Consider the following 20120-nt stretch of genomic DNA (forward strand, 5'->3'; position numbering starts at 1 on the left):
AAGAAAGTTATCACAGTTTTTTAACCAGGAATTTGAACAACATAAGTTCCTAATGAATTGTCCTGAAAATAAGCAACACAAGGGGTAACAGCTTTAAAATGAAAGAGGGTAGACCTAGTTTAGATATAAGGAAGAAGCTCTTTCCTGTGAGGATGGTGAGGAACTGGAACAGGATGCCCAGCGAAGTTCTGGATGCCCTGTCCCTGGAAGTGTTCGTGTCAGGTTGGACCGGGTTTTGAGCAACCTGGGCTAGTGGAAGGTGTCCCTGACTACAGTAGGGGAGTTGGAATTAGATGATCTTTAAGGTCCTCTCCAACCCAAACCATCCTATGATTATATGATAAAACCATCATCAAAAACTTGTACGACTTCCTGAAACTAAATCTCTTCTGAAAGAAAAAACCAGCAATCTAGCTGGTTTTGTATTTGCATATCTTCATCTTTCGGTCACAACTTGGACTTCAAATCAGAGATGCTGAAATACACTGCAAGACAGTGGAGAGATACAGCAAGAGAAGTACTAAAAAGTCTTCAAAATTTACCCATCAGTGATTGTCAGATATTTATGTTAAACTCTCACACTGACAAATGAAAATGGTTCATGTACCCCTGGACTGAGCACAAAAATTTATCATTTGAGTAAATAACTTTTTCAAAGTATAATAAAAATATTTTAATAAATGTGACATAAACATCTATTTTACTGTTTAGTGGAAAACTGGTGATCATGTAAAAAAATTATACTAGTACTTTTACGTTGGCTTAATCATTTACTATTTCTTTCAACTAATCTTTCAGTGTAATAATTTTTGGCAAAGGAAAAAATCAAGAAGAATCTCAAAAAATATTATTTTTCAAACAGAAAACCCCAGCAAACTTTGAAAACCAGAAATCAAATTCTGAAGGATTGCTTTTTCTCCCAACTGATGTTTTGATATTTCCACCAATTTTAAAAGCCAGAATTGATCTCTAATAAGCAGTGATAAACAAGGATGTCACTGTTTTGATGAATGATGAAGGTAAAATCCAAGGAAATGTTTATTTTAAAAAATCCAAGTACAGTGGTTGTTTTAAAATGGCCTATTTCAAGTATGAAATATATTGATGCTTCAAAAATTAGAAGATTCATCTTCATTTACCCAAAGGACCTACCTGGCAGGACAGTCCTGTACATAAATGCAAAGTGCTGCTTGAGCCAAGGGTGGCTGAAGTGATTGATATCAAAATGCCTTTGGACAAGAAACATGTACTGAAAGAGCGATCTGGTTGTGTAGCTGCCATAAGCCACCCCTTCATAGAGGGAGCCATCTGTGACCTCCTGCAGCAGGACTACTGACTTCTCCATGATTGCCAACACTTGCTTGGTCCACAAGTAAGCTTCCTGAAGGTAGCCTGAAAGAAAAAGATGTTGGTAAAACTAATTAGAACGCAATGGGTCATAGAGGGTGCCGTTTGTACTCCCACAGTGTCCTTTACAGCAAGGAATCTGCAATCTAGAGCTCTATAATACAACCTACTGCTGCAGCATCCCTGTAGTTCTAGGGTGAAATATAAACCACAGTATTTAAACAAAGCAAAGCAAGGTCACATGAGTAGGGGAAAATCTACCACATATCTTTTGCTAATAATGCAGGATTATGCTTTACAACTTAAAATCAAAATTTTTTTAATGACTTCAGGACATGAAAAAAGGAAGAGCCAAGCTAAGACTATTTATTGCATTTCAAATTAAAGCCCTATGAAAACAAACCGATGGCCCCACTAGAGGGCTCCAGTAATGCAACAATTCTAATCAGTCATTTTTACTGGCAGGATTGCCAGTGTGGTAAGGAGATCCCCAGAGGTTAAAAATGCAAAAAAGTTCACACTTGAGCTGCAGTTAACTGATATTCTACTAACTCATGCTCTATTTTAAGACCTTCTCTGTTCTAGTTACATTTTCAGTTTGTTGTACAATCCAAAGGGTTACCCAAATATAATTTATTTTGGAAGAGTTTTACATGATTACTTCCAAAAGCAGATTCCTCAATTCCAGAATAAAATAAATCTTCCAACTAGGTAAATTCTCAGCCTTCAAATATACAAGTCCTAAGCAGTAATAGTTTCTCTAAAGAAAAGCATTTCATATATTTTACAATTTTGGTCTGCTCTACACAAATCAAAAGATGGGAAGAGGTCACGAGAAACCTTCTCAGGCCCTGTCTGCCTTCACTAAGCACAAGCACAACAGCCTCAGTACTGCATTTCTGTATTGCAGAAGTCAGCACATGGAACCCAGCAGAGGAAAGGCTACGTGCCTTCTCTTATTTTCTTTTGGATTGAGTAGCAAGAAAAGTAGGACTAAACAGAGATCATTTGCCTTGTGCTTCTATGTGGCAACTTAGTGTTCTCCCAACTCAAAGTGTCTGAACACAGATTTAACCAGACTTAATTCGACCCTATAGCAAAGCCCAGCTGGCAAACATTCTACCCTACGGTGTGGTGAAGCAGTGCCTGCTGAATGAAGCACATGTGCCAGGCTAGGGGAGTAGGACCTACATTCAATCCTGTTACAAAGTGTTTCCTCTCATTGCCACAAATACTGTATTTTTGCTCAGCAGAGTGATGAGCAATTCCAACATCCTGCTAGTCAAGGCTGCCAAATTCTGCTCAGTCAACAGAATAAAAAAAATAGCAGTATCTAAACAAAACAGACAACCTGAGTCTAACATGGTAATTTTATTGGCTGGCTAAAAAGAAAGCTATGATGGGGAAGGCCTGAGTAACAGGGACAGGTGATACTACTTATTTCCGCTTACTTTACTCACAGACACTATCATGACACTACTTCATTACTCTGATGGAGTTGGCAGCACATCAGTCTACTGGAATAAAATCCTGAATTTTCTCGCTCTTGTTTTCCCTTGTGACATAACAGCCACAAAAGCTGGTTTTTGACTGCTGCAAGAATGTTATTTGCCAGGGTTCAGCACAGTGCATTTACCACTGTAATGCATTAATGTTCTGTTTACTTAGTGTACATCTGTGCTATAGTGCTATGCTTGTAGTATACTAAAAGAACACCCTGAAATGAAAAAAGTAAAAGACTCAATGCTCTGTCAGGCTACACAACAAATCTCACCTAAACTTAGCAGGATATAAACCATGTATCTACTAGATATACCAAGGCCTAACTCAAGTTTCTATTTTGAATATCTGAGTGTCTGACTATAAAGTCTTCAATACATGCATGTGCCTAGGAGTCATTCAAATTCGGGGTTTTTTCAGTCCCTTGGCAATGTTTACAGGCTTTTAAGTCTATCTATTTAGTCTACCTATTTAGTCTATCTATTAAGTCTGGCTATTTAGTCTCTGGAAGCTTCAACAGCTTAATTGTGTTTAAAGTTATTAATTGGAATTTAAACTTTTTGTAAGAAAGGTCAACACTGGGATATATTATTTGCAATTGCTATGTACCTGATACAGGAACTATATTATGTTCATTCTCTTTCTCCCATTCCTTTTTTTTTAATTTCTTCAGATTAAGCCTTTCATATTGGAATGATAGTTTTTTAAAAAATCTTCCTTTTGTCTTAGACCAATAGAGAAACTTCATTTATGTTTCCATTTTTTGAAAAATAAAGTTGCTCTATATTGAAAGCAATAGAACTTTAGTTTAGAAATATACAGTCTGTATTGACCTATTTTCATTTGAAATATTACCACTATTTTCAAATTGCTCAAGAATTCATAAATTTGCTGCTTTTTTCATTTTCCCCCCAAATAACCCTCACCAATCTTTAGTGAAAGAAATATTGCCCAACTTTGTGATGTTACTATTGTTTGGCACAAAGCATAATTACGGTCTATATTCTAATGAAAAGCAAAGTCAGCTCACAAACTGCCAGCTTTCTGCACTAATGAAGGCTTGGGGAAGGATGGAATTTTATGAAATTTAGCAAAACCCAATCAACATGGCCTGAGTCTTCAATCTGCGGACAGTAAGACAGGAGGATAGGGAATAACTTCCACACATGTTCTTGATGCTTCTCAGCATACACATATCAGTCAACGTGCTTGTTCCCACAAGCACTTGACAACAAGATGACCCTGCAAACACAGTCGGTGCCATAATTTTTATCACACTTTGGGCATTTGAAAGCTCCAATGATGTGCAGATGTGCCTTTGCTTGGCAGAGCTGAATAGCCTGGCAACATCATCAGCATCCAGAAACTACAATTTCCTTGATTTGCAGCAAGTAAGTAGTTCCACTGGGAATTGTGTTTTCAAAATACTTGTAACGCATATTAAACAACCACCTGATAAAATACTGATTCATTCTTATAAAAGCAGGAGCTGACTTCCACCTCTCAGTCGAAGTACCTATGGGGTTTAAAGTCAGGATCATTTACCTGCTCTCTCTCACTGACTCTGTGACTTGCATTCTCATTTACACTGTGTATCACTTAGATAGGAGGAGAGGGATAGCCCCTATGCAGAGCATTCAAATCAACTGGTCAGGGTCTTCAAGTTGGAAGCAGGAAGGATGGTTTTAAGCCCCCAAAGAAAAGAAAAGGACACCTGGCACAGACACCTCTTGGATGATGGTTGTGGAATGCAAGGGCAGAATTCAGAGGGAAAAAAGTAAAGTCCTGTTTATCTCCATAGAAAATACTGATGGAAAAAAAAGTCCTGAGCTGTGGCCTTTGGGTTGGTAAAGTCACACTTTCGCAGCTCTCGCAGGAGACAGAAGTCTTGGACAAAATTCCAGGCTATCCTGTTTTCTAGCTCCCAGCTTAAAGTGTGGGGTGTTTCTGACCACTGTCTTTTCAATGCATTGTGTAAGGAGACCAAGTGCATCCCTTTTTACTGATAATCTACCCTTAAAGATGCTGTCTATAAATCTGGACTGGACAGACTGTACACAAGGGGATTTTTAATTCTTATAAAATGTGAGATAAGAATTTCAAAATCACTTAGATAACTGAATTTATATACACACGTATTAGGCCTTGTATATCTGCCCACAAACTTTTGTTCTATTCAGTAAATTAAATTTTACTAAGCAGTGAAAGAGCAAACCCAATACTGCTGTACACTCAGAAGCACTTTTATCAAGCCCTTTTATCCTGACCTTTGCTGCATAAATGACTGATTTGAGTTGATACACTTCAGAAAAAACATTCCTATGGTTTAGCACATACCTTGATTCATCAGAACCAGGCTTCCAGCTAGCAGGGCCACACAGTTGGTAGGCTGGTGGTTGTGAAGGTACTGGAAGCCCCATCCACGTCTGTATGATGTTTCATACATATATCCCGAGGCATTGGCAATTACTTCAAGAAATCTCTCCTGTTGAATCTTGCTAAGATAGCTGTACAAGAAGTCATATGCAGTGGCAAAACCAACCAAGGAGTGAGCAAGAGGGACCTCATCCCACGGGGCATCCTTCACTAGCCTGTCAAGAAAGAAAGATACCAGTTCATTGAGTTTCACCTACTTAGTTTTCTCCCTTAGTGTACTGAGATATGTATACAATTTAATGTCTCTGAAGTAGACCATTCATGTTGAATTTTAGCACAGTAGTAAACTACTTACCAAGTCTCTAAGATCATTTCTTTCTATCCTAAGTATGGACAACATTAACCTTCACAGATCATTAATTTTATTAGACAGATTAGGTTGCTAAAGATTAAACATTTTTTTAAAAATTAAAGATTGAAAAAATACACTGAGTTTTACTAGGAGAAAGATAGGTAGAATACTGATTGTACAGCAATGGAATCTATTCATCTGGAGCAAGATTCACATAATTTTTGTGATAAAGTAATATCCCATAGTTTATATTCCTACAACCTCCTGTAACAAATCTGTTTTCTTTTCCAGACGAGACAATTGTTAATAAATGGTGCCTCTGGGATTAAAGCTGTCTTTAAAGCAAGTATAATAAAATAACTGATTATACTGTTTCCTCATTTCCCAAATGCATTCAAGGTAAAAGCAGAGAAGATGAAATTTACTTTCATAATTACAGTTCAAATTAGCATATTTAATGAACACTGTGGGTTTTTTAATGCTAAGATAGAGACAAAATGCTGTCACTACTTAAAATTATTTTCTAGGAACTACTGGCTTGTATCCAATGATTACACTGAACTTCACAAAACAGTAAATTTATACCAAGAAAATTCATAATGGAATTTTGTGTGTCAAAGACTTTAGTTTTACAGTACTTAAGGTACTTCCAGGCCATGGTTCAACAGAAAAGGAAATGTGAAGGAATACATAATAAAAATAAACTTTGATAAACTGAACAATCATCAGTTGCTTTTATGCTTGTTCTCCTCTTTCACTTTCTTTGCAATATATTTTTTATTACAAAAATTAATTTTAAATTGTTGAGATGAGAGAGTGTCCTCCTGCAATCAGTGGATATTGTGGTGTGCTCCTGAAGGCACGCACATTCCAGCTTTGACTATTCTATGACTCTGTAAATATGATTTCCTCTTAGTTTGTGTAAGCAGCAGTACGAGCAGATGAGAAAAAAACATCAAAAGATTAAAAAAAAATCATAATATCATCATTCTGCTATAGAAGCATTTATTTGCATTCAAAATGCATTAATAAACCATGTAGAAATTACGATCATCAGCCTAAGACTGCAGCAATAGTAAAACACATGTGGAAGTGGGAAAAAGTTACATCTAATTTTTATTTCAGTATATTTAACATCATTGGAAGAACTCAAATAAACTTGGCACATTTATACTTGTATGTAAGGAAAGCCTCTGTATGCTTTTTGATTTGCTGAATTTCCAGAGTTTTAACTGTTCACCTTCTCAGCTTTGATCCCATCTTCTGGTAAGTGAAGTTAAACATTCTTTTTTCCTTTTTTTAAATGAAATATTTGTCTCACAGATTTTCAATTAAACACATGAATGCACTCAGGATTGTACAGAAGGATTTGACTTTTTTTTTTTTGAACTATGGTTTTTACTGGACTAGGTTATTTTGTTTGCATAATTTTCTTGGCTAACAGGCACTGACAGAAAATGGTTAAGAACAGTATTAAGACAGACAGCTATAAGTGTGGTAAAAAATAACTGTCAAAGCATCTGTAAAATTTCCTATGTATGCTTTCTTTCGATTGTTGTGCAAAAAACCTGCAAACCTGTAAACCAAAATATTTACATGCTTCTTTAAGATGCTCATTCTTTCTGTATTTCCAGATACACTGGAAAAAAGCATAGCTGAACTGGGCAGGCAACTTTTCTGACTCTTTAGATTTTTTTATCACAGAATGAACTAGGTTGGAAAAGATCTCTGAGATCATTGAGCCCAACCTTTGACTTAATGCCATCTTGTAAACTAGACCATGCCCTGTCACTGAGGTACAAACATTGAAAATCTGAGTTAACTGGTTATTTGTCAATCTCAGTTAATTCTCTGCATCTCTATTTCTATTTTCATCTTTCCTTATAATTAAAAAGGCTCTTAAAATGTTCTTGGTCTTGTACATAAAAGTAAAATTGCATTCTATGCCAATTATATGCCACACTGGTACCATGATTCCTGTCAGTAATCCGTTGACACAGGAACATTCCTTTGATCATCTATATCATGAATCTTAATTTCCAAAGTATTTTCAGTTTTCCTTTTCACTAAACCTTTGCATATTCAGAAATAAATCAGAGTTCAAATGGGTATAGGAAATTTCACTTTAAAGGCCTCTGCTTGGAACATTTACAAAGAGTTTGAGGCTAAGCTATATGTTAGAGTGGAAGAAAAGCACAGTGAAAGAATTTGAGCTAATTTAAAATATTTAATTTGAAGTTCAGTACCCTTTTAACAATATACAAGTTGCTAATTAGAATCTGCTTAAACCTATTTACTGATCTTCACCTGACTTCTTTTAAAATGAAATTTGACAGTGGAACTGATTTATTGTAACTTGCACTGTTAAGGTGTATGCTAATTTTATGTTTGTTTTCTAACACAATACTGCATCAAATTCTGCAGTATAAGGACACATATTAGTCTCCGTGGCCCTGCTTCTGACAAAACAGAAAGCAGTCTTCTACATGGGAAGTGCTAAATTGATAGCTTATAACTGCATTGAGGTTCTTGATTTCTTCAGGAAAAAAAAAAAAGAACCCCACAGCCTTTCAGTGTAAAAACCCTTCTGTTAGGCACCCTAATAACACCTACTGGCATAGTTACCCACTTTGGGCTAGGCAAGTAATTTTGTTGTAACTTCCCTCAAATTGCAATTCTGTACAGTTAAGTCTTGCATAAAATTTCACAGAGGAAATGCACACAAGTAATAGAGAAAATTAAAGATGATGATTTTAAGATGCTCATTTCTAAACATACAAACCCACAGTCAACATCTGTTCTTAAAATGAAGCCCTTTTGAAGTAACAACTCTAGCTGCTATAAATCAGTGCACGCCCCCTTAACCTTATTTCAAGGGAATCGGGCAATGTACCCCAAACATGAGGAATATTATTCACAAGAAGCATGGTCAAGTAGCAAGCATTAAACAGTTTTCATATCTAAATTATGCCCTCATTTTTTAAATGCATCTCTTAGTGTCAGATTTGGTAAACAGCCTGGCTGATAAACTGTGGGAAAGCATGGAGCCACAGGCGTGCACTGAACAGAGGTGAAAAAAAGAGTTCTCAGGGCTAACTACTAAGAAAAGTGTGTATTTGTACCAATAAAGATAGGTAAAAACATGCCAACACTTTGCACTGTAAAATGGCTATTTTCTAAGCCCCTCAGGAGTAAAATTTAACATCAGAAAGCATAAACCTCGGCTTATCAATTGTGTCTGAAGAGAGCAAGTAACCTTTACTGCAAAGCTGCATTAGCCTCTTCAGTCTTTTAAAGCAATCAGATGTTAAAAAAAAATCCACAGTAAATAAAAAACGTCTCTAACGGATTCCTTAATATAGAGCAACTACTTAGTTGCAACCAAAAACCATTTGAGCAAAGGCAACTGTTCCAAAAATTCTAAAATGTATTTTAAAATAACAGCTAAAATATAAAGGCATCCCTACAATACCTTTTTACACTTATATACCTACATCCGTATTTGGAAGAGGTGCCTAAATGGAAATTTGAGAAGGTTTATAAAAGAGCAAAAAGTGCTGAATGGGTCTGGGACATGATGATCCAACTCTGCAAACATCTAAAGCCATATGCGTTGTTCTGCACAAAAAACCTGCTGCTTGGATGAGTTCTGTGAATGGCACAGGATAAATACATGCCTGGGGTGTTCTTTTAAGTTCTGCTCATCTTTGCCATATAAAATATTTTTGTTACTTTATTTTAAACACTTAGAGTTTGATCTAAGTCCTCCATGAAGAAACTGGAGAAAGAAAGAGATTATGGATAAGGTTGGAACTATGGGTAAGTAGTATGGTTTTTAGCATGGTACAATCTGGTTTATCTATTTTAGATTTGCCACCTTCTACAATGAACAACAAATCTGAAGGGGGAGCTAAGACCCAGTTCTCCAGTGATCAATTTATGGCATCAGGACACATCCTGCATGCACTGTGTTTGCTCTGTGCATACATACCACCTTCATTAAATGCGATTCCATGCTCTAAATAAGTATACCACTTGTATAAAATTTTGGATGGGAAGTAAAAATCACTATCAACAACAAAGCCAAGATTACCACAACTTCTCAATTTCTTGACAACATTGCTAATGCTACCAATACCTCTTCTCTCAGTAGAAGCAGTTGTCTGTATTTCCCCCCTCATTACTCAATACTGATTCCTTACTGAAACTAGGGTCACCTGGGTCAGGGCAACCCTAGACACGAATACAGACTGGGAGAAGAATTCACTGGGAGCAGTCCTCCATAGATGGAATTTGGGGTTCAGGTGGATGAAAAGCTGGACACGGCCCAGTGATGTGCCCTCACAGCCCAGAAATCCAAGTGTGTCCTGGGCTGCATCAAAAGCAGCATGGCCAGCAGGTTGAGGGAGGTGATTCTCCCCCTCTACTCCACTCCAGTGAGATGCCATCTGGACTGCATCCAGCTCTGCAGCCCCCAACATAAGAAGGACCTGTTGGAGCAAGCCCAGAGGAAGGCCACAAAGATGCTCAGAGGGCTGAAGCACCTTTCCTGTGAACACAGGGAGAGAAAGCTGGCGTTGCTCAGACTAGAGAAGACAAGGCTCGAGGGGGACCTTACAGAAGCGTACTAGTACCTAAAGGAGGGCTTACAAGAAAGATGGGTTTTGCATGGGCAGATAATGATAAGACAAGGAGGAATGGTTTTAAACTAAAAGACGAGAGATTTAGATTTGGTGTTAGGAAGAAACTCTTGACTGTGAGGGTAGTGAGGCACTGGCACAGGTTGCTCAAGAAGTTGTAGATGCCCCATCCTTGGAAGTGTTCAAGGTCAGGCTGGGGCTTTCAGCAACCTTTTCTAGTGTAAGATGTCCATGTCCAGTGTAGGGGGGTGGAACTAGATGATCTTTAAGGTCCCTTCCAACCCAAACCATTTGATGTTTCTGCGATTCTATTAGCATTTCTCTCAGAAATATAAGTGAAGAGGGAAAAAACAGTCTGCCCAGTTCAAGGCAGGATTTAAATCAAACTTTACTGATTGAGTTCCCTGATCACGGCCCCTAGACATCACGGGATGTCTAGAATTGCCCTTGCCTCACTTTCTGTCCAGTTCTTATAAACAAATTGAAGTAAATAAGAAAATAACACTCTTTAACCTGAGACATAGAATACCCTTCCAATCAGTGTGAGATCTAATTTTTGGCCTCTAGGTCAACAATTAGCATGGCATCACTGCATGCAAAATGAAGAATTAAGTACATCCTGACATATGCATTACACAAGTAATCCACATCCTGAATTTTAATGCTCTGAACTTTCCCATGACAAATTACTGTATAATAACTCTAGGAGGTGTAATTGTACAGTCTTCCCAATACCAAGGACAATGCCTTGGTACTCTTACTACTTTTCTGACTCACTTCTGGGGGAACCTCCCATCAGGCAAAGGAGAAATATTCTTCCATGGCTAGACAAAGTATACATACCAAGAGGGAGTATACTTGCCAAGGGGAATGTGACCACCATCATTTATTTTATAAACTAGACCAGATTTTAGGTATTTTTCTCACAAAGTCTTCAAAACAAAGTATTTTAATGTTCTTAAATGGAATATTTTCTTCACTAATGGAACAGTATTTTACAATTGTTATTTTGGGAACTAAAAAGAAAAATCTTTGAAAAAATCTGTTTTATTCAAAACAACCTCTCAGCTTTCACCCTTTCCACATTTTTCTGATTGACTGCCAAAACAAAAGGCCATTATCTGCACAACCTTAGTGCTCTGTCATTTGCAACAACAAAAACGTTAAAAATAAAAAACATGCTTGAAAAATTGATGATTTCTATTTCCAGTGTCTAAGGTAAAATATGACAAGTTTTACCCTATCTCTTTACCAGTCATTTTTCAGCAGCAGCTAACATGCTCATGTTTATTGAAGTTCAGTTGACAGAAGATAAACAAAGAAGCAGTTAAATGTAAAGGGCTACCTTCATATCAGCATTGAAAAAAAGGGCAACATATAGACAGAAAATTTAAATTTAAGAGCTTACTATTAAAGTAGTGTTTTACTACTTTACATCTAGGTTTAGGTATTGAGGAGGCAACTTAAACTTTAGTCTCTTAAAAACCTTCATCTCTCTTTCATCCCCATTGGTCTATAATCACCATTCTAATGCTTCTAAAGCATTAGATCCTCTGCTCATTTTTGGTTTTGATTACAAGAGAGTCCTTTTCACACAGGGCTCCCTTTTAGTATCTGTCATGATGCTTCTGTGTTGACACATTAATAAACTGAGTCTGTTTTAGTTGTTCTCAGTGCCATATTAAGCAGACACAGAAATCTTGTTATTATTTCAATGGATGACCTCTAACTCTTGTTTTAGCAAAGTTTTATACCAGGCATGCCACAAAGTGAGCTCCCCTTAGCTACCACAGAACTTCAGCACCAATTTATCTGCTATACCAATTAAAAAAAACCCCAAGATATAAAAGAAGCTCTTCAAAATCCAGCTACCTATTTAATTGCATGGGTACACACAATTTTTATTTTTAAATGCTACACACGTAAAAGATAAAAACAGCATAGGGGGTTGATATTTCACTTACTAATGTAATACATATTCCAGACACCAAATTCATCCCCCTACCCTCCCTTTTCTTTTTCTTCCTCCCCATAGGAGACAGCATATCAGCATCCCCCAAGCTTATTTTATACTAACTTCTATACCACAGTCTTATAAAACCCCCCTAAGTTTTCTTTGAATGTAACTGCTGGTTGACTATTGGGAATCAAACAGATGTTATAAATTTCTGGTGTCAGCACAGAGACCCACTTTATTTCAACTTGGCACATGTGAATTAATTTTAGTTAAATGATCATTTACATATTTAATTATTTATATGTATATATTTTTACTTTGCAATCTGTTCTGTTCAACATTTAGCACTATCTGGACACTAACAGCAATGGTCTATAGGATGCTCCGACACTTTTTGGTAAACAGTGACTAGCAAAAGGCTACAGGATTTCTAGTTTATAAGAAAATAGCAGAAAGGTCACAGATTGGTTATGCTGAAGCCTCCTGTGAGCTTCTCCTTAGTCACTGTTATTTCCTTGGAATGTCTGCATGTGCTTGACAGTAATTATCTCCCCTATGAAACCAACAGAGCCGGCTAACTGTCAAATCCCACACCTTACTGCACATTGGTAACATACTTGTCTTTAAAAATGAGGTGTCAACTAAAAAAAAAAACACAAAAAAACAAGCAAAGAAAATAAAAAACCCAGCAACCCACAGACGTCTCTCCTACTGCAAGAAGGGTGCAGAATTTCTGAATGTCTAAGGCATTTGTTTGTAAGGCTGTCTTAGTAAAGAAGAGTTTTTCACTACTTTGTACAAAACACAGAATCTGAGTGGACTCTTGTTTCTGCACGATGTGTGACTCTGATTACATCATTCCGCTCAGTACGGGAATGGGACAAGGCGGCATATGGAAAGAATCATGAGTACAGATCCCCTCGGCCAAAACGCCCTTCTGGTGGGGAGGGCTCTAGGGACCAGTCAGAGAGAAAATGCCAGAAAACGCATCAATATCCTCTGTTGTCTCTGAAAGAAGATAACACGGTTCAAACATAAGGACAAATGCCCTAAAATTTTAGACAGCATCTAGATATCACATCCATGGAAAATCAAGGGGGTTATTTAATACCAGCATTTAATTTTTACCAGTAAAACCATTAAAGTTTATCTATTTTAACTGAAATATTAATGCACTATATTCTGCTGTTGCTAGTCTCCAAAACATTGTCATTCCCATATTATTTTGGGTGATTGTTATAGTTAGCTATTAGCAATTGCCCCTCTGTTTATTTTAAAATGTAAACCTACTCCAGGATGTAGCCATTAGGGATGCTCTGCTAATGAGCAGCATGCCTATCAACATGGGTTGTTATGACAAACAGCTCAAGCTCTGTTAGTTGACATGAATGGGAACACAATTAAGGGTGTACTTTATTATGTGATATAAAATGACTATTTTAATAGATGAGAAAGGATAAATGTGCTTAATTACATGCCTCTTCCACGTACCATGTGTACATGGTATCAATTATCAGCAGACTTTCTCACAATTGTATCCTGAGATGTTGAACCATATTAGGGCTATCGAATGTAACAATTTTTACAAAAAAAGATGAAATTTAAAATATTGGTCTCCTTAGTCTCCTAGAATTCTGGAACAAATAACCAGTGACATTTTAAACTGTATTTCTTTTATCCAACTACTGCACATGCTACCGAAGTACATTTTTGTTTCTTGGTAAGGCTTAAATTTTACTTAATATTGCCACAAAAAATTAGAGGAAACTCATTAAGATTGATTTATTTTTTTTTTAATTCTAGAACTATTTTTAGAGTCAATGCCATGACAGCAGAAGTTAAAGAAATCCAGATTATACTGCTGAAAGAATCAAGCTGCCAACATCAGCTCCTTCAGCTTCTGCACGTGCTAACCTATTTAAGCAAAGCCAGACAGTGCAGCACATGTTTCAGAGATGTCACATTCCTACTTTCCTGAAAACCACTGTTGGACAAAGGAGAGAGGTTTATATTATTGCCATAACTGATGGAGCTATAGTGTAAACTCCATGTTGACAGCATTCAGCCATAAGATCTCAGAGGCAAAACCAGAATGGAAACCAGATCAGTGTTTCTGTCACAGCATTTGAACAGCTGGCCAGCTGGAGGTTATACAAAGGTCAGCTTACCCCAGCCCTATTGCCTATGTTTCTGATTTCCTCCTTCTGCAAATCCACTACTAAGCACTTTACACCTACTTCTTTTGCAAAGCAGAGAACCTTGATTAAACCTTTATTGATTGCTGGATGGGTTCTCTACATCAGAAGGAAAAGATGGGAAAAGATGGCTTCTTTTTCACCAAGGTAATACAAGATACCTGCTTGAGGAAAACAGTAGTTTGGGGGAGGTAAATAACATCAAAGCCAAGTGGAAATAATATATCTGATTGGTTTTGATTGGTATCTGGTCAGCTGGGTCAAAAGAGAAGAACCCAAACTAATCCAAGGCAGGAATCACAGAACACAAGGAACTTAAATAAGGTTGAAACAGTGAGTGAGATTTAGGAAACAGAGAAGAACAGACACAAATAAGTTCTCCTACTCAATACTTGCTCTTCTTTCTTATTTCAATAAAACATAACCATGTAACTATGTGCTTACAGTGAAAAGTGTGTAGAGAGGAAAGTGTTGACTCTGGAGCAGTTTGTAGGTCCTATTGGAGATGGTCACACATCCTTGGATTCATCTCTGTAAGTTATATCCCTGTCAATGTGCCAGGAGAAACACAAACTGTCTCTGGAGCTAAGTAAGACTGAAGCTTTATATTGCTATGTTTCAGTCGAAGATTTTGGAAATGACCATCATCCTGTTGTGACAATACTTTTCTTCCCAACTCCCATGTATCCTCTCTTCTGTGACACACAGACAGTATATGGCTAGGGTGTCCCTTCTCTCTCCCATCACTTCTTTTGTTCTAGCCCATGTATTTCTGTGGCATTCACCACTTTAATATTTAGTGTATGGGAAGCTGAACACTGTAATGCCTTTCCAATTATGCCCATCAAGAGAATACAGATCCCAAGTTATGCTAGCTCAAATCCAGCACAATTCCAATGATGGTTCGTGGATGGATGCCATTTGTAGGAACACTACTAGTTGGTCTTAACACAAAGAAGGTAAGGAATAGTAGATTGAATAATGAATACTGCTTGAACAGTTAATGTTTCTTCCTGTGCTGACTTGAAATTTGATTCAGACTTCTGCTGAGCTGCTGTCACAGAGCTGCAGAACAGCAGCTGGGAGAGAAGGGAGCAGTGCCCCATCCAGCTCCAGCTCGAGTCCCTGAGTAGGAGTCACTGTCCTGGCAAAGCCCATGTTCCCATCCTCTAACCTACTCACAGTGACCACAATCCTGGGTCACAGTCTGCAAAGTGCACCTTTTTCATAGGTCCCCCTCTACTGAATTTTTCCTAAGGAAGAACTATCCAAAAGACATGTATGAGTCTGGAAAAAAAAAAAAATAAAAAAAATAACACTTTTAGCACTTCTTGCCACAAACTAGTGTGAACTTCTGCCTCCTGACTGAGAGTGGTTTTGGATTACTTTTTTTTTTTTTTTACGGTAATTAGGGTGGTGCACAAAGGGTGCACCTTCTTTCAGCATTAACTTGCAAGAGGGTAAGTCCAGTGAAGATGTAAAGCTGTGTGTCACTGATGGTCCAGATGAGGGTAAATGCATTCAGCAGGTTAGTCACTGTTATAGTGAATGTTAGAACAACTGAAATAATTTAAGCAACCCACTCATCCACTCACTCCTCCAACTGTAAACAGTTTATACAGAAAGAACAACTTAAAAAAAACAAAAAGACAAAAATCTACCAACTAGGCTGAGCCGCCATCCTCTCCATGTAATCCTTGGCCATGTTGATGGCCTCGATGTTTTCAGGGTAGAGTACACAGAACATCGCCAGGGCCCCAAGGTTGTTGCCATAAATTTCATTCCACCGAGCACTGAACTCCTTTGGGTCCCAGGGAGGAAGATACTCCAGGGGATTCGACAGCATTGTTTGTACTGCCTCAATCAGACGAGCCGCAATGTGCTGGTGCGTGGTGGTGGCCTGGAGACGCAGACTCTCCACGTCCCCTTTGGAGAAGTAGAGCATGGGGTAGCTGTCATAGTTGGCATTGACAAAAGGAACCATTACGTCTCGGTCCTCCCTGGCGCCGTAGGCAAAGGCAAAGCAAACCGCGTGTATGAAAAACACACTTGGGGCTCCCCGTGTGTGAGTCCTCATTGTGGCATCAGATCTCCAGGTCTCAATGGCAGCCAAACCATCTTTGAAATGTCCTGTGGCAGATGGATGTGAAAGAAAGAGTTAGAAAATGAATCTGTGAGACACTGTAATTCAGAAGTCTCTAGAAAATACAATTCCATTTAGACTTAATGAACTCCGTGTATTGTCCATGTAACATCCAAATCATTTCTATATGAATACTTCAGACAAAACACCTACTGAGCAATTCATCCAAGAGAAAAAAGCTGTACACTTTGAAGAAAGCCCCTGTCTCCCACATAGTAGCTGATACATGGTGAAGGAACACAACAACAGCTCTTGTACTTGAGATTTCAAATAATTGCAATGATGCCTAATATGAAGCAGCTCTGACTGTACTGGCAAGCAGAGAAGGGTGGGAGGGGAGGAGGAAGGGGGAGAGCCAGGGAGCTTGTGCTGGTGGCAGCCAAGCCTGCGTGCTGCCTTGGCTGATGTTAGCAGCTGGAAGGATGAGGAACGCTGGAGATTTGTGCTGGGGTCATTTTATACTGTGCTTAAAGGCCTCTGGTTCTGACACGTCCTCATTTAAAAATAATAATAAAAAAAGAACAAATCAGAAAGAAAAAAGGGGAAGAGAAAGTGGTAGTCTTAGAAAAACAGCTGAAAACCCTTACCTTCCAGGCATTTAGGGTTTTGCATTACTAGTACTTTTTTCCAAGGGGCTCTCCATTTTACATGTGGAGATTTACTGCCAGCTACCAAGAAGGCTGAACACTGAATTGAAGTGAATATTCTCCTAAGTACCTGACTTCTTGAAATGGGCTCAGATGGCAAATCTATGCAGAGGTTATATGTAACTATTTAAACATAGTAAATTACTTTTAGAAATTACCAACTATCTGGCCTAAAGTCTCAGCTAAAACATGGCCAGGATCCCCCTGAGGAAAGCCAGCAAATTCCTAGAATTCTTCTGAGGGGAAAGGTTATGGAAAGCAGGCCCAAGTGAGACAGTTTTATGTAAATAATGAACAGTAGTTTTCAATTATTAAAAGGAGAAATAGAAAGAAAACCTAAAAACAGACACAATTTTTTTTTCCCATGGAAAACCTGTTTCATAGGATTCAGTCATAAAACTCACAGGAAGTTGAAGTACAAAGCAACCTTTTACTTCTCCCCATAGGTCCCTACTCCACAGCCAAAATTTTCTAACAGAAACTTAGGCTCCTAAAACCTTATTTAGAGACCCATATCCTGATTCAAAAAGTCATTAATATGAGACAACCTTTACAGACCAGGACCCTTCATGACTACTGGGTACTCAGATCCTTTAGGTGCTTGTGCTCAGCTCCTTAAAATTAATTTGGAGGCAAACATCTTTGGCCAAGAAATACATATTTTCTTGTGCATTCCTGCCTAGGACAAAAGAATATTGCGCCCCGTAACTGCTTGAATTATATATTACAGCATGCAGCATAATTGCTTTAACAGAGTGTAATTGAAGATGACATTTTCATAGTATTTTAATGCATTTTTCAAGTACGTTTTGTCCTTTTTTGGATGGAAACCAATTATTACAGGCATATTATGCAGATCACAGGCTCGTTTATTACCACATACACAATATAGTCTATATTGTGTAGACTATATCTACACAGTCTCTCACCACATACACGCATACAAAAAGAAACATGCACCATAGTTTATCCAAACATACTCAAATCTAATCGTATTCTCACCAATACATAAGGAAACTAATCAACAGTATATTTTGAGAGGAAGGAGACAAAAACCAGCCAAATCAGTACATTAATTCTGACACATGATGTCATTTTTTTAATTGATAAAACCTGTTTTTTCATAATAATAATTAAAAAAACCCTACAGTTTTTTTTAAAGCTTCTATGATCCTTTAGAACTGTGGGCAGAGGAAAGAACCTAAAAAATATCTGAAAAAAGGCTAAAAATGCTTATAAGTTTTTCTGTGTTAATCATACATTGAAAAAGTTTCCTGGGTTACATAATCAGAAAAAAATCCCAGCTAGCAGTAAGGACTTCAGGCACTTTTTTATCTTGGTTTGATTTCTGTAAGTACTTCTGCACATAAGTGAGAATTAAGAACATGCATAAATTTAGGGTTGGTTTTAAGATTTCCCTGAATTAGGGTATTTCTCACCAAAGATTAAGGAACATACAATAAGGTTTCCCAGAACTTCTCCTCTGTAAATCTGAACACACATTTCCCAGCATTACATCGTCATCAAACACACCTAGTGTTGCCAAAAAAGTCCTAGTCCATACTCTAACTATTCAATAACCTCCTCTTTTTCACCCTTCCTTCACGTGTGCATTTCAAAGAGAAGGTAAACCCTTTTTTCTACCTTTACATGAGGAGGAACCACCATACCACGTTGTCTAGGCTAAGAACAGCACAACTGGAAAACCAATCTATAGTATATTCATAAGTAGCATATTCAGAGTCAAGATCTGGAAGAAAGTCAATAGGTATTAACAAAATTAGGAGTACAAAGTCATTTATTCTTGGTTAAATCATACTGATTTTCTATGATATGAAGACAATAACTCATTACCACAACTTGGTGAGGACAGCAAGCCCTGTCCCGTAACTTTGTAGGGCTCGGTCTGTTGTGACTGATGGATGGGAGAAGGCAGCTACAAAGGAGTACACCTTCCCTTCCATGTAAACCTCCGTGGAGGCTCCAGCCACAACCACATGGAGACAACTGCCCATGAGAGGCCCCAGGATGGCATGACTACAGCTCAAACCACGCTACAGAGAGTGAGGAGAGAGACAGATGTTCCACGTTTTCTCAGGTCTGTGATGTCCTTAAGAGCAGGACCAGCAGAAGAAGTAATGAAGACAATCACAAAGCTCCAAATAGAATAAATGTGGATTTGCAATAAGCACTATCATCCAGATAGTGAGGATAGTTCTGGATAGTTCTGGATAAAGCCATGACAAACTATCCTCACAGCAATTTCCAGTGGCAGAATTCAACCAGGCATACCATCCAGCACTTCACTGACTAGGACCAAACCCGACCACACACTTTATTGCTTTATTGACTCTCCCAGGCAACTTCGCAAGGGCTAACAGGGATGATCACCATTCCTCAGTTTGGCAGCTCTTTAGAAACTACACTGACAGTTAAGATATATATAAAAACACTTCAAAAATCATCAGGTGGTTGCAAAAGAACAAAAGCACCTTCAGCAGAAGAATGTGGCCAAACCCAGCAACATTTAGGGACTATTTAGAGTTAGTTACAATAGTATAAATGTGTCTGGTGGTGGTGGGGGGAACCACCAACTCAAAAGCACTGAAGCAGATTGCAAATTCAACTGTATTGAAATCTATACCTTGAGGTTTCCTTAGTTAACTTGCACTGCAAGCTAAAGAACTGTTCAAGGACACACATATGAACCTTGATTATCTGCACAGCTGTGAAGCCAGACCTGTGTAGCTAACTGCCTGCAAAATCTCCAACTTAGCAGTTGTGAGTGAACCTGCTACGTTTGCTTGATACACAGGGTTTGAAAGAATAGAGGTTTAGACCTTCTGATCACTTCATTTGCACTCAAAATACCAGTTTTTAAAGTTAAAAGAATTTCTTACTCTCATATTACACTACATCATTACCAGCCACATCTTCCAAGAAGAACTTTACCAAGCAACACA

General features: G+C 38.0%; 1 protein-coding gene across 3 annotated transcripts in view; it reads right to left on the reverse strand.

Moving 5' to 3' along the window:
* DSE (dermatan sulfate epimerase) overlaps positions 1 to 20120 on the reverse strand; it is a 36231-nt gene that overhangs the window by 5835 nt on the left and 10276 nt on the right. Inside the window, exons 3-5 of one of the 3 annotated variants that reach the window (XM_032682940.1) lie at positions 16029 to 16497; positions 5185 to 5438; positions 1153 to 1392 (exon numbers count right to left, since the gene is read on the reverse strand). In XM_032682940.1, coding sequence (XP_032538831.1) covers positions 1153 to 1392; positions 5185 to 5438; positions 16029 to 16444 — 910 coding nt within the window. In that variant the 5' untranslated portion in view covers positions 16445 to 16497. Of the gene's footprint in view, positions 1 to 1152; positions 1393 to 5184; positions 5439 to 16028; positions 16498 to 20120 lie in introns of those variants that run through there. The other 2 variants (XM_032682941.1, XM_032682942.1) reach the window with 2 other exon arrangements.

Source organism: Chiroxiphia lanceolata, chromosome 3, assembly GCF_009829145.1.
Source record: "Chiroxiphia lanceolata isolate bChiLan1 chromosome 3, bChiLan1.pri, whole genome shotgun sequence".
Classification (NCBI taxonomy): Eukaryota; Metazoa; Chordata; class Aves; order Passeriformes; family Pipridae; genus Chiroxiphia; species Chiroxiphia lanceolata.